This window comes from Ctenocephalides felis, unplaced genomic scaffold (assembly GCF_003426905.1).
Source record: "Ctenocephalides felis isolate EL2017-DRISC unplaced genomic scaffold, ASM342690v1 CF-g0.4_SCAFFOLD_03571, whole genome shotgun sequence".
Taxonomy (NCBI): domain Eukaryota; kingdom Metazoa; phylum Arthropoda; class Insecta; order Siphonaptera; family Pulicidae; genus Ctenocephalides; species Ctenocephalides felis.
In genome coordinates, this window is record NW_020539725.1 from 54,816,251 (window position 1) to 54,829,397 (window position 13,147).

The window sequence follows — 13,147 nt, forward strand, 5'->3', positions numbered from 1 at the left end:
GGTCATTTTGAATATCACCACGTATCTCCAAGGGGGAGGGGCGTTCCAAAAATCTTTAAAAAATCGATCACGTGATTAATGGACGTCAATTAATGTTATCCGACAGCATTATAAAATTTAGATTTATATATGATCTCAGGAAAAATGCTATAATTATTTGATACTAATTTAAAAAAAAATGGATTAAGACTTGAAAGTCAAACGGGCTCATAGAGGGTTAATTGAACTTCTGCACAATATTTTTTGAACTTACTCAAACTTCAACTATTCTATATTTTCCAATTATGATAATAATAAGCCTATTACAGTGACTTTTCATCAATAGTGAAAGTCAATTCAATGCAGTAAATTAGTTCTGCATTCACAACTAAAGCTTTCGCCTCTCTCGGTAAAAGTACTTCCTCAACTTAATCCTGCCTAGATTAGATTCAGCGTCTGATATTTAATATTCCACAGTAATGTGTATTGCAAAAGTTTGCAAGAATAATGTAATCCTATCACTTTATCTTCAGTTACCATCTAAAAACTGATATATTTGCATACAGGTTCACAAGACAGGTGAAAATAACCCGTATGCCCGATGAATCGGATATATGCATGGCCGATCTTATAATGCATCCGGGTGATGTAAAGGAAGCGACTGTCGCTTCCAGAATGCGAAATACGAATGTAGCTGTTCTTATCAATTTACCAGAACATCTTTGTATAAATATCGGCGAGGATACCGACGATAGAGTCCAAGATACGCTCATTGGTAAAAGATTGAAATTTTGTCTTAGGATATTGTTCGGCTCAAGGCAGAATTTGACTCCTCGGCATTGAAGTAGTTTTATTACTTTAGAGACTAACTTGCCAATTCTCCAATGAAATAGAAATTGTTTGGCAAACCTATATTATGGTCCTATCTTTTATTAATTGGTAATATATAAATATAAAATCTAACCTCACGTATGTGTTATCAATGAGACATCAGAAAGATGCACTTATGATAAAATTGTTATTTGACGTTTATGCCTTTTGGAGGTTAGGTTTTATGTGTGGAAAGCCTAATCGCACAGCAAACACATTTTGCAAACTTTATCCACCTAATTGTAACCACTAGGGTTTACATAACTAGTTTTTAAAACCGGTTTTTGAAAACCGACAAACCCTAGTAACCACCTATGTTGCGCATAAACTCTTCAAAAGTCTAAACTATTATCAATTAATACATTTACCTTTTTATTCAAGTTTGTGTTTCACGTCATTATAAATTACGTATTTTTACCATAATCTGTAGAATATTTATTGTAAATAATTTATGTCCTTTATTAGGAAGTGAAGAAATGCGCATACGCCATTTACGCAAGTTGGGTTTCAAAGTGGTCTGTTTAGATTACGACAGCATGGATAGACTTCTTTATAATCCTATAAAAATGAATTCATACTTGAGAAGTAAATTTGACGAAGCACTGAATTGTCTCTAAATCAAAAATAAATAATGGAACAAGTTAAAAAAACAATGCTGATCTCTGATTCTCTAAATTTTTGGTCTATGAAGATCTTTCCACGACTGTGAATGTGCTACAAATAAATTTATTTACTTAAATTCTTCGGTGACATAAAAATAGAAAACTATGAAATTTTTGTTTTGAACATTTATATATGTATTTTCGTAAAACCTGTAAAATATTATTAAAAAAATCGCAAATGACTCCTGTAACTGATATATAAATATAGTTTGTAACAAAGATAATAAACATATGATAAAATTGTGTTTTATTGACATGCATATACATACATATATATATATATATATATATATATATATATATATATATGAATATCTACAGGGTGTCCCAGAACTCAGCGTCAAACCGAAACGGGGTGATTGTATTTACCTTTACTGCCCTGAAACAAAATGATTGAAATTATAGACAACCTACTGCAATCTAGAGCTTTGCTGAAATTGTGACTATTTTTTGATTATGTGGTTAATTTTTATTACTTTTATTCATTTAGACTTCAGAACCGTAACCATAAATAGTATTTCCAGGACCACAGTGACAAATAATGGCACATTTGCCCTCTGTTTTTAAGAATTAACACTTTTTGTTAAACTATGAATTTAAAATTTTCTAAATTAGTTGACTTTGAGAAACCTTTCTTAAAAAAAATGTACTAAAGTATGTTGTCAAGCTCCATGATAGTTTGATAGTTTCATAATAAAAAAATTCGATAAGAAACTATATTCGAGTATGTATGTATATATATAATATTTATATATATATATATATATATATATATATATATATATATATAAATATATCAGGGTGGTCCTTAATACGGATGTTTAGATTTATGGATTTGCTTTCAGGGACTCAAATACTTCCAACAGGGAAACAAGGCAATTCGAAAACATCCACATTAAGGAAGAAAAGAAAACATTCACTCAAATATATATACATTTTTAATTACAGCTATATAATATGTGTTTTATTCCACAAAAGTATTTATAATTTTGTAATAAGTATAATTGGGCAGAATATAAATTTTTATTGTTGTTTGTATGTTATTATATTACAGTATTTCTCAAATATTATCTGAAAATGGTAATGCTTTATGTCCTATACTCAAGAAAAGCTAAAAATGCATTTAATAATTCAGAATAGCATTCATATAAAATAAAATTGTTGACAATTAGTCTGTTTCAATATTTATACTATTAATGAAATCTTTATTTCAATTAATAAATTACAAATAATTTTTTGTGGTACCATTGCAATCTTAGTGGTATTTAAAAAATCTAAATTGAATTCTGAAGAACAATCAATACTTTTTAAAATTTATTCAATCTCTATTATCAAATTTCAATTTAGATCATCTGAATTACTAGCGATTTTAACTAAAATAATGAAATTATCAGTATTAATCCTTAGGAGGCGTCCTATAATCACGTGATCGATTTTTAAAGATGTTTGGAACCCTTCTCCCCTCTTGGTGATATTTAAGATTAAGCTCGTTTCTCCATCCAACATCATGTATTTTTAGTATCTAGAAAAAATCGTGAATTTTTTGAAAACATTTTTATTTCTTTAAATTAAAAATAGATTAAAAATAAGAACACGTGATATCTTACTTTATAATTTGTGATTTTTCCCAAAACCCTTTTCCCCTTTGTAATACATAATCAATGGGCGGCACGCATTAAACAAGTAATTTATTATTTACTTTTGATACTGATGCAAAATGTTGAGAAATACTGTACAAATTCAATTACATTAACGACAATTTTTCACCAACTTGAGTGATTTTCACAAGTCATTTTCATATCTTGATATAAATTATGCTAATCATATTTCCTCCCTAGTCGTGTAGTGAAATCGGAGGCCGAACTGGAAGTTTTGCGCTATGTGACGCGGGTGTCCTCCGACGCGCACAAGCAAGTGATGATCGACTGCCGCCCCGGCTGTATGGAGTACTTCGCCGAGGCGGTTTTCATGAGGCACGTCTACGGTGAGGCTGGATGCAGGCAGGTCAGCTACACGAACATATCTGCGGGAGCGGTCTCAACTCCGCAGTTTTGCATTACGGTCACGCCGGGGCCCCTAATGATAGGCTGATAAACGACGGCGATATGTGGTAAAAGAAAAATTGGCGATTCACTTTTCCTCATTTATTTCTTATCTCCATTATTATTATTCACTTTTTATACGCTTTTATGCATTAACCTTTTAACACTTTGCTTCCATGCCTCCTCGGCTTTCAGTTCTCTGTATTTTCTCTTCTGGCGTAAATCATCAACCATCTGCATTCTTCTTGTATTCAATCCTTCAATGACCTTCTATTTTGTTTTGACGACGTCGTGTAGGTGACACTCGTTTTGCAGAATGGCTCCAATCCAGTTTCCTTTTCTAATGATCGTGCTCAGTAGAATTCTTTTCCTGAACTCTATTTAGCACTTCTTTATTTGTTACCTTATCTGTCCATTTTATTTTCTAATGCTTTCAATTTCCTTTCTTGGAGTTCATGTCTCTGATCTCTAGAAGGGTTATGCTCCAGATAAAATTTACAAACTTCCCGAAGGAGAAGTTTGTTTTCATCAAAAATCCGATTTGCTAATTTTATGTTTTCTCATTCTGAATCGAATGAGACCAATTTGGAAAAAGTATGTATGTGTGTATGTGTGTGTGTATGAACAGATTTTTCGCCGTAAATCGACGTTTTCTCAAAAACGGCTGGACCCATTTCAAAAATTTAAAAGCCATTCGATGTATTTCGATGAGGATTATTGTTTGTCACTTTTGTGCAACGATCGACCAAGCCGTTTCCTTATAAATAGCAGAAAAGTGAAAAAATTTTCGTCTTCGTTTTAGCCCGCAATTCTGAATCGATTTTGAAAATTCAAATATATTGGTTGGGAATCGTGCTGATTAGTTTTTGGTGGAGATCGGCCGGGCCGTTTTCTTGTAATAACGTATTGAAAATTTTCTTTTTGACGATTATTATTATTATTATTTTGACGGTTGATACCATAGTCTTATAGATCATACTAAAATATTACGGCCCTACGACAAGTCGTTTAATTTTAAAAATTGTCAAAGATTGCAAAAATTAGTATCGTTTTTTTGGCATTTGTCAAAATTAGACCTTTGATCGACGTTTTCTCAAAAACGCCTGAACCGATTTCAGAAATTTAAAAGCCATTTGATGTATCTCAATGAGGACTATCGTTCGTCAGTTTTCTGCGACAATCTGCCAAGCCGTTTCTTTGTAATTTGGAAAAAAGTGGTAAACCCTTCGTTCACATTTAAGCTCATACTGCCAAATCGATTTTAATGAACATACTAAATCATTAAAGCCCTATGGAAACTGATTCAATTATAGAAATTGTTGATTTTTGAAATGTGCTTTTAGAAAATACTCCGCATTAACGTGTTCGTCATGTGTAATAAATCCACTAGGAATACTTTTAATCACATAAATTAATTTATTTTTATTAATTAAATGGATTATTTATACATTTCGGAAAGTTCATGTAACTTGCCTCAAGGCAAAATACCAATACCAACTAGTTGGAGTAGTAGTTATTTTATTGAAGCGCATTAGCTGATATATTTAAAACGATCTGTATTTTTTTTAAACGACTGCATTGTTTAGTATGAAGTCACTCCTATGGATTATCTTTCTAATTAATTTGTTTTAAATTTGTCTTTACAAGTTTTTTTTATATTTAGTTTGTTCGACATGGGTGGCAACTATTGCGGCTACGCTGCTGACATCACTTGCTCATTTCCTGCAAATGGAAAGTTCACCGATGACCAGAAACTGATCTACAATGCCGTCCTGGCTGCTAACCTGGCAGTACATGGCGCAGCTAAAGAAGGCGTGACCTGGTTGGAAATGCACCACTTGTCCAACAGAACTCTTCTCAGCAAGCTTAAGGAAGGCGGACTTCTTAAAGGCGACGTTGATGAAATGATGAATGTAAATAATGATTCAATGTGTTACAGTATTATTTGTCCATTAGTCAAATTTCAAAATATTTAATAAGCCAAAATTTAAAATAATATAATTTTATTTTCGTCATTTCTTTTCCAATTATAGGCCCATTTGGGTGCCGTATTCCAACCTCATGGTCTTGGTCATTTAATTGGATTGGATGTCCATGATTGCGGAGGATATCTGAAACATTGTCCAGCTCGTCCAACTGGTGGAAATGACTGCAAACTGCGTTTTAACAGACCTCTCTTGGCTGGCATGTGTGTCACCATTGAACCAGGCTGTTATTTCATAGATATCGTAGGTTTTATATTAAAAATATACTGGAGTTACTGGAAGTTTTCTCTTTCTTTCCAAAATAATGTAAAAATTTAATTAGAACTAAATTTGTAAATAGCTAAATAATGTAAAAATGTATTTATTGTTGTTTATGGATCTGATGAAATATTTGTATTGTACAGTAATTTCTATTTGCAACTTCAGTGTTATTTTTATAAATTTTTTAATAGTTCATATGGTTAAATGCCAACCATTTGAATTAATAAATTGCAATGTGTAGTATTTAAAAATTCGAGAAGTATTTTTAAATATCATATTTAAAATTAGGTTCTGGACCAAGCCCTTGCTGATCCTGCCAAGTGTAAATTCTTGGTTCCTGAAGTGATCAAGCGTTTCCGTGGAACTGGTGGTGTAAGAATAGAAGATGATGTAATTATCACCAAAGACGGTTGCGAAAATATGACTAAGGTCCCACGCACGTAAGTTTATTTTCAAAATTTTTTTTACTACTCAGGAAAATAATTCAGAAGCATCTATATTGTTCAATGCCTTAATGCTTGATCTACTGTAATAAAGCTAGCTTTTATAACCTCTAATAGGCCTATTATATGCAGTCTGCCTATTATAGGCAATCTCCAAAAATTTTAAAATTATAATTTTATTATAATTTATATCTTATTTACAATAAGCATATTTCTTTTACAATTTTCTAATAAACTTTTTTTTCAGCGTGGAGGAAATAGAGAGCTGGATTGCACAGGGTAGAAGCAAGTGCTAAACACAAGTTTTTTTGATGCAATTTCAAATACCTATCAAAGTATTATGGTACCTGCATGCCCATTTATATATTTAGTAAATCCTAATCCTTTTAATTGACATTATGTATAAATATAATATATAACTTTTCTTGTATTCAATTTTGAATTATACGTACAAATATATTTTTATAGTCAAACATTTATTTTTTTGTTTAAAGAAATTTTGTATAACAATACTGCATTGATAACGAATCAACTGTATAACTGATAACGAACTGTATCAACGAATTTCTAAACTACAACGAATTATTATTATTAATCATTTTTTTCGTTATCTGTCATAATAATAAATCGTTTAAACTTAAGTTTTGGGCCAAATTTATGTGAAAATTTTATTGATTTTTTGACTTCAGAGAATCGTTGCAAATTTAATCTATAACTTCATTAAAAAATATGAAAAACGTGAAATGGCAATCAAACAATTCTAAAATTTTTATGAGATGTTTTCAATATGAGATTTTTTTTAGATTTTCATCGCGCAGGTATAGCTATAGTTTCTTCAATCCATTGTACAAAATTTAATACATTAACATAAACTCCAGGAACACCAGCATCTCCACAACCGATTCCCCAAGCCACCAGTCCTGGTATAAACCAGCGACCATTGATTTCACATGATAAAGGTGAGCCACCGTCTCCCTGAAAATAAAATAATATCATAAAAACCTACTGTTACTGATTATAGTCATTGATTATTGTCATTGGGAAGTCAATAATTAAACTCGAATTAAGCAAGAATATTTTATTATATGTAGGAGTGAAGAAATAAAGCTATCAGATAGAGCTTTATTTTTTATTATTACCGTGCAAGCATCTTTTGATATTTCTCCGCCAGCACAAATGAAACTTTCATCAAACACAAAGGCAGATCCAAGCTTGGTTTCACGTAGAGATGATTGGCAGCTATCTGATGATTGTATTTTTACATCGACATGCTTCTGCACTTCCTGTAATTGGCCCGTCAAAGCATTTTTTCCCCATCCAGATACCCAGCATTTACAGCTAGATAATTATAAGTATAAAGAAGTTGTAGATTATCTTCTAATTATTTAAATTTTATCTCAACATTTATATTTCTCTATACTATAAAGTTTTCATTTACTTGCAATTGCTAAATGATCTTGTTGGTAAACAAGCTGCTCCAACAAGTGGTGAAGTACCTAGTAACACATTATTTTTCAGCCTTATGATTGCGATGTCATTGTGCAAGTTTTTTTTATTATAATCCAAATGAACTGCAATTGTATGAACAGCAAATTCTTCATGACGAATTGGTTCTCGATCGGAAGATGCATCCCATTCGCCAAGACGCACTTTGAGTTCAGAATATAAGTTTTCATCAAGATCTCTGCATTTTGGTATGAAACATTTCATTAGAAATTTAGTACTTGGTAGCATTAATATTTTTTAAAATGAACAAATGAGCTGGATTTATTATATATTAAATAATTAATTAAATAAGTATAAGCTATGCATTATGAGCATATTATCAGGATCAGAAACTACTATCCTTAAGCATGAAATAAATCAAATTACTATCTTCTATATCGGAATTGTGAATTTGAGTTTATATTTCATATAGTTCCGTATAACTACAGCATATACGTGTATATCTTACTCAACATATTGTGCAATTTTATGAGCAGCTGTTATAACATGTCTGTCGTCCACCAGAACTCCTGATCCTATATATACGTTATTTTTCAATATAACCGCTTGCCAAGGATACGCCCCAAATTGTGTCTGACCTGGACCCGTAGGTTCAACTTGGGGCACCTAGAAAAATGGAATAGTTTTTTTGATGTTTTCTCATAAATTATCATTAGTTTCTGTTTCATTCGATTAGTTTGTTCATGAATTAGACACTTCGAAAACATGTTGAAACCATAAAAAAAAGAAGTTGAATGGCTTGCATGAAAGCGAGGGTGGCTCGCATGGTTTAATTCATTTTTAATTTTTATATGCACATTTATTAAAATTATTTTTGTATATTTATTAACTCCCGAGGGAGAAGTTTATGTTTTCATAAAAAAATCCGAATCGCTAATTTTATATTTTCTCGACTTTTCAAGCCATTCTGAATCGAATGAGACCAAATTTGTAAAATGTATGTGCATGTGTTTGTGGTGTGTGTTAACAGTTTTTTTTGCCGTAAATCGACGTATTCTCAAAAACGGCTGGACCGATTTAAAAAATTTAAATGCTATTCGATGTATTTCGATGTATTTCGATGAGGACTATTGTTTATCAGTTTTGTGCCACGATCGGCCAAGCCGTTTCTTTATAAATCGCAGAAAAGTGAAAAAATTTTCGTCCACGTCTCAACCCGCAATTCTGAATTGATTTTGAAAATTTAAAAACCGTTCAGAAGATATTGGTTGGGAATTGACCTGATTAGTTTTTCATAAAGATCGGCTGGACAGTTTTCTTGTAATGAAGTTTAAAAAAGATGTTTTGACGATATTTATCAAAATTAGACCTTCTATCGGCGTTTGCTCAAAAACGCCTTTAAATTTCAGAAATTTAAAAGCCATTTGATGTATTTCGATGAGGATTATCGTTTCTCAGTATTGTGAGACGATCAGACGAGCCGTTTCTTTGTAATTCGGAAAAAAGTGTTAAATTTTTCGTCTACATTTAAGCTCATACTAAATAGTATGTATGGCTTGTACGGTACCGAATCGATTTTAAAAAATCAAAAACTGTTCGAAAGATATTAGTTGGGAATGATACTGATTAGTTTTAGGTGAAAATCTACCGAGCCGTTTTCTTGTAATTAATAGTTGAAAAAAAAAATTTAAACCGATTTTCATGGAATTTTTTTGGCGATATATATCATGGTCTTATAGAACTTACTGAAATATTACGGCCTTACGACAAGTAGTTTAATTTCAAAATTCATCAAAGTTTTATGTTTGTTAAAATTAAAATTAGTATAACGATAGAGTACTTGGTCTTAATGAACATACTGAACCATAAAGTTTTACAGAGACTGGTTCAATTATAATAATTATTGATTTTTGAGAATTTGCTTTTAAAACATACTTCGAGTTAACGTGATCGTTCGTTTTCAATGATGTGTAATAAATCCACTCGGAATACTTTTAATCACCCATAAATTAATTTATTTTTTATTGAGTAGCTCGATTATTTACAAATATTAGAAAATTCATGTAATTTGCCTCGAGGCAAAATGCTAATACCAACTAGTTAAAATTTATATCTATATATATTGTATTACTGTAAATATTTCTAGTTCAAATACAGTACAAATGATGTAGGATGTAAACATGTTAAACAATACATACAAAATGTGTAGAAAAATACACTTAAATGTGTCTTTATACACACACAATACGCAAGTGTGTAATTATCATGGAGTGAACAATGCTGCGCATGCGCAGACTACTTCAGGCATATGCAAACTGTCAGTTTTACTTACAAGGACGAAACTTAATTGTCCTGTGTTAATAAAAATTTTCAGTTACCATCAGTGTGAAAATAAACGTGAAAAATAATGGAAAAGAAAGTATATTGTTTAATTGGTGAAAGGTGTAAATGTATTAAATATACAGTGAACGAACAAGTGTCTGATGTAAATATGATTCGGCGTTGTTTGGATGAAGCGCGCAGAAATGATCATATATTGGACATGATGCTGTTCAATAAATATATAGTTTTACAGAAAAGGGATATTGATCGAAATAATCAGTTTTGTGATATAGAAGAAGATGATATTATCGAAAATAAGAGTGATGTTCGAGTGGTATTAATTACAATCGACGAATCTACGCTTACAAACTTCATTCCTTCAAATTCATCGACTTCTATTGAAATTTATGAAGGCAGTGAAGAAAAAGAGACTGAATTCAAATCAGATGTGATTTTTGTAAATGACACAACTGATGTACCACCTGTTCAGGAGGTTTGTTATAAAATGTGATGTATTTGTTTAGTACTTGATACAATTATCAAATGCTTGCGTTCTTTTAGGATTCTACACCGGTTGAAGCTAATGAGGATTTGAACAAATCCGAGGTTATTTTTATAGATAACACATCTGACATAACACCTGTTCAAAAGGTTTGTCGATGCTTTTGTTTAGTACTTGATACAATTATTAATGTTTTCGTTCTTCTGGCAGGACATAAACCCCCCGAGTCCTGATACTGAACCTGTGCTCCGTAGAAAAAAATCATCCATCAAAAAAAAATCTTTTCATTCACTAGTATCATTACCTCCACTGACATTAGATTTGTACCAAAAAATAAAAGAAGAGGGAATAACACGCAAAAATAGAAAATACTTTATTGCACACTGGGGTTCCTACTTATGGAACGTCACAAACAAAAACCCTAAACCAATCGATTATTATAAGTTGAGTGAAAAAATTATTGAAAATTACCCGAGTTTTGACATCGGTGAAGAAAGTTATGTAAGTGCATAACTTATGTATGTTATTATCAATTATAATATATAGTATTAAATATTATTTTATATGAAATGAACAGAATTCATTACGGAATTTATTGAGTAGTTGGATTCGGAATCGTCGAAGAAATATAAAAAAAGCTATTATAAATGAAAAAGAGAGACGAAGACGGATGCAATACCTCATTTCGTGAGTAGTCATAGAACAAAATCATTGTAAACTGTTAAATATACGTTTTCTTCAAATTGTAAATACAATTTTCAATTTGTTTGATATATATATATATATATATATATATATACATATATATATACATATATATATATATATATATATTAATTGTTTAATATGAACAAAACAGCACTCAGATTTGTTTAACACAACTTTATTTTATGATTACAGACGTTTCGAGACCATGGTGTGTCTCATCTTCAGTGTAATTTCAAAAACAGTTACTTATATACTACACATTCTTTAATAATTTATTTAAATTTCATTTAATTTTTGGTATACAAAAAACACCAACTATTCCTTGCAATGCTTGACACAGTACTAAAGAAACATATAACACTTACAGAAATATTCTAAACAAATTTGAAGTACTTATCTAGATGGAGACAGAGAGGGTATCATTATAATGTAAACAAAAGGAGTGCTATCGCATACAAAAATCGATAAAAATGAAAAAACAAATTAATTTATTGAAAAGAATAAGATAAATGAAAAAATTTATAAAACATCATTAATAATTTATAAATTTTTTCATTTATCTTATTCTTTTCAATAAATTAATTTGTTTTTTCATTTTTATCGATTTTTGTATGCGATAGCACTCCTTTTGTTTACATTATAATGATACCCTCTCTGTCTCCATCTAGATAAGTACTTCAAATTTGTTTAGAATATTTCTGTAAGTGTTATATGTTTCTTTAGTACTGTGTCAAGCATTGCAAGGAATAGTTGGTGTTTTTTGTATACCAAAAATTAAATGAAATTTAAATAAATTATGAAAGAATGTGTAGTATATAAGTAACTGTTTTTGAAATTACACTGAAGATGAGACACACCATGGTCTCGAAACATCTGTAATCATAAAATAAAGTTGTGTTAAACAAATCTGAGTGCTGTTTTGTTCATATTAAACAATTAATATTCGTTCCACTCATATCATAAAATTCTATAATATATATATTATATATATATATATATATATATATATATATATATATATATATATATTAGGGTGGTACTTAAAGTGGTCATTTTCAAATTTCCTTGCTCCCAGGGGCTCAAATGGTTCCAAATAGATAAAAAACAATTCTCTGAAAGTTTTAGGTCTTAATATTAACGTTTAGATAGAGCGCAATTCAATCAAAGTTTGTATGGAAAGAGCATGGAAAAAATTTTGAAAATTTAAAAAAAATGTTTTAGGTATAACTTAGCGATAAATGAATGTGTTTTATTTATTCATTTGTTTGCTAAATTACATCTAAAAAACATTTCTAAAATTTTTGAAAATTTTTTCATGCTATCTCCATACAAAACTTTGATTGAATTGCGCTCTGTCTAAACGTTAATATTAAGAGCTAAAACTTTCAGAGAATTGTTTTTTATCTATTTGGAACCATTTGAGCCCCTGGGAGCAAGGAAATTCTAAAATGACCATTTTAAGGACCACCCTAATATATATATATACATATTATGAATAAATATATACATATATATATACACATATATATATATATATATATATATATATATTTATTTATTTATTTTTAGTAATGAAGACTACGAAACCAGTATCCAAGTCGAATTAAAAGAACTGTGAAAAATACATATAAGCAGGGAATGCATCACAGAAAAATATACTGAAAATGACTGAATGATCACTGACTTTTCAAATAAAATTGAGACTCATCGGATAATCAATATAATAAATGAATTTAATTCCTATACTTGGAGATAGAGGAAGGGTAATTATTTTTCCAGAATATGTGTACCTAATATTTTTGTTCCTAATTACTATTTTATATTTTGTTTCATTCTAGGTCTTGCTCAAGTTTTTCACTTCAAAAGATTTGAATGAAAATTATATTAAATACAATTTAAAAGCAAGAAAATGAAGGCAAAATACAAC

The 13,147-nt window shown here is 30.3% G+C and overlaps 3 protein-coding genes across 3 annotated transcripts in view; 2 read left to right on the forward strand and 1 right to left on the reverse strand.

Annotated features, from left to right (window-relative positions):
- The window catches only part of LOC113384610 (xaa-Pro dipeptidase-like), a 187,403-nt gene extending 180,803 nt beyond the window's left edge, over nt 1-6,600 (forward strand). Inside the window, 6 exon segments of the mRNA XM_026622358.1 lie at nt 3,350-3,527; nt 3,530-3,621; nt 5,217-5,466; nt 5,587-5,781; nt 6,088-6,239; nt 6,490-6,600. Of these exon segments, the coding sequence (XP_026478143.1) occupies nt 3,350-3,527; nt 3,530-3,621; nt 5,217-5,466; nt 5,587-5,781; nt 6,088-6,239; nt 6,490-6,538 (916 nt within the window). The 3' untranslated portion in view covers nt 6,539-6,600.
- A 449-nt stretch (nt 6,601-7,049) lies between these two features.
- LOC113386290 (phenoloxidase-activating factor 2-like) lies at nt 7,050-9,870 on the reverse strand. The gene is made up of 5 exons (XM_026624079.1): nt 9,820-9,870; nt 8,197-8,354; nt 7,681-7,926; nt 7,382-7,580; nt 7,050-7,217 (listed from the first exon to the last, which is right to left on the reverse strand). The coding sequence occupies exons 1-5, from the start codon at nt 9,868-9,870 to the stop codon at nt 7,050-7,052; spliced, it is 822 nt and encodes a 273-aa protein (XP_026479864.1).
- A 225-nt stretch (nt 9,871-10,095) lies between these two features.
- Nucleotides 10,096-13,147, forward strand: LOC113386291. The gene is made up of 6 exons (XM_026624080.1): nt 10,096-10,503; nt 10,572-10,661; nt 10,723-11,013; nt 11,090-11,199; nt 12,790-12,983; nt 13,059-13,147. Exons 1-5 carry the CDS (start codon nt 10,096-10,098, stop codon nt 12,836-12,838), a joined length of 948 nt encoding a protein of 315 aa, XP_026479865.1. The 3' UTR covers nt 12,839-12,983; nt 13,059-13,147.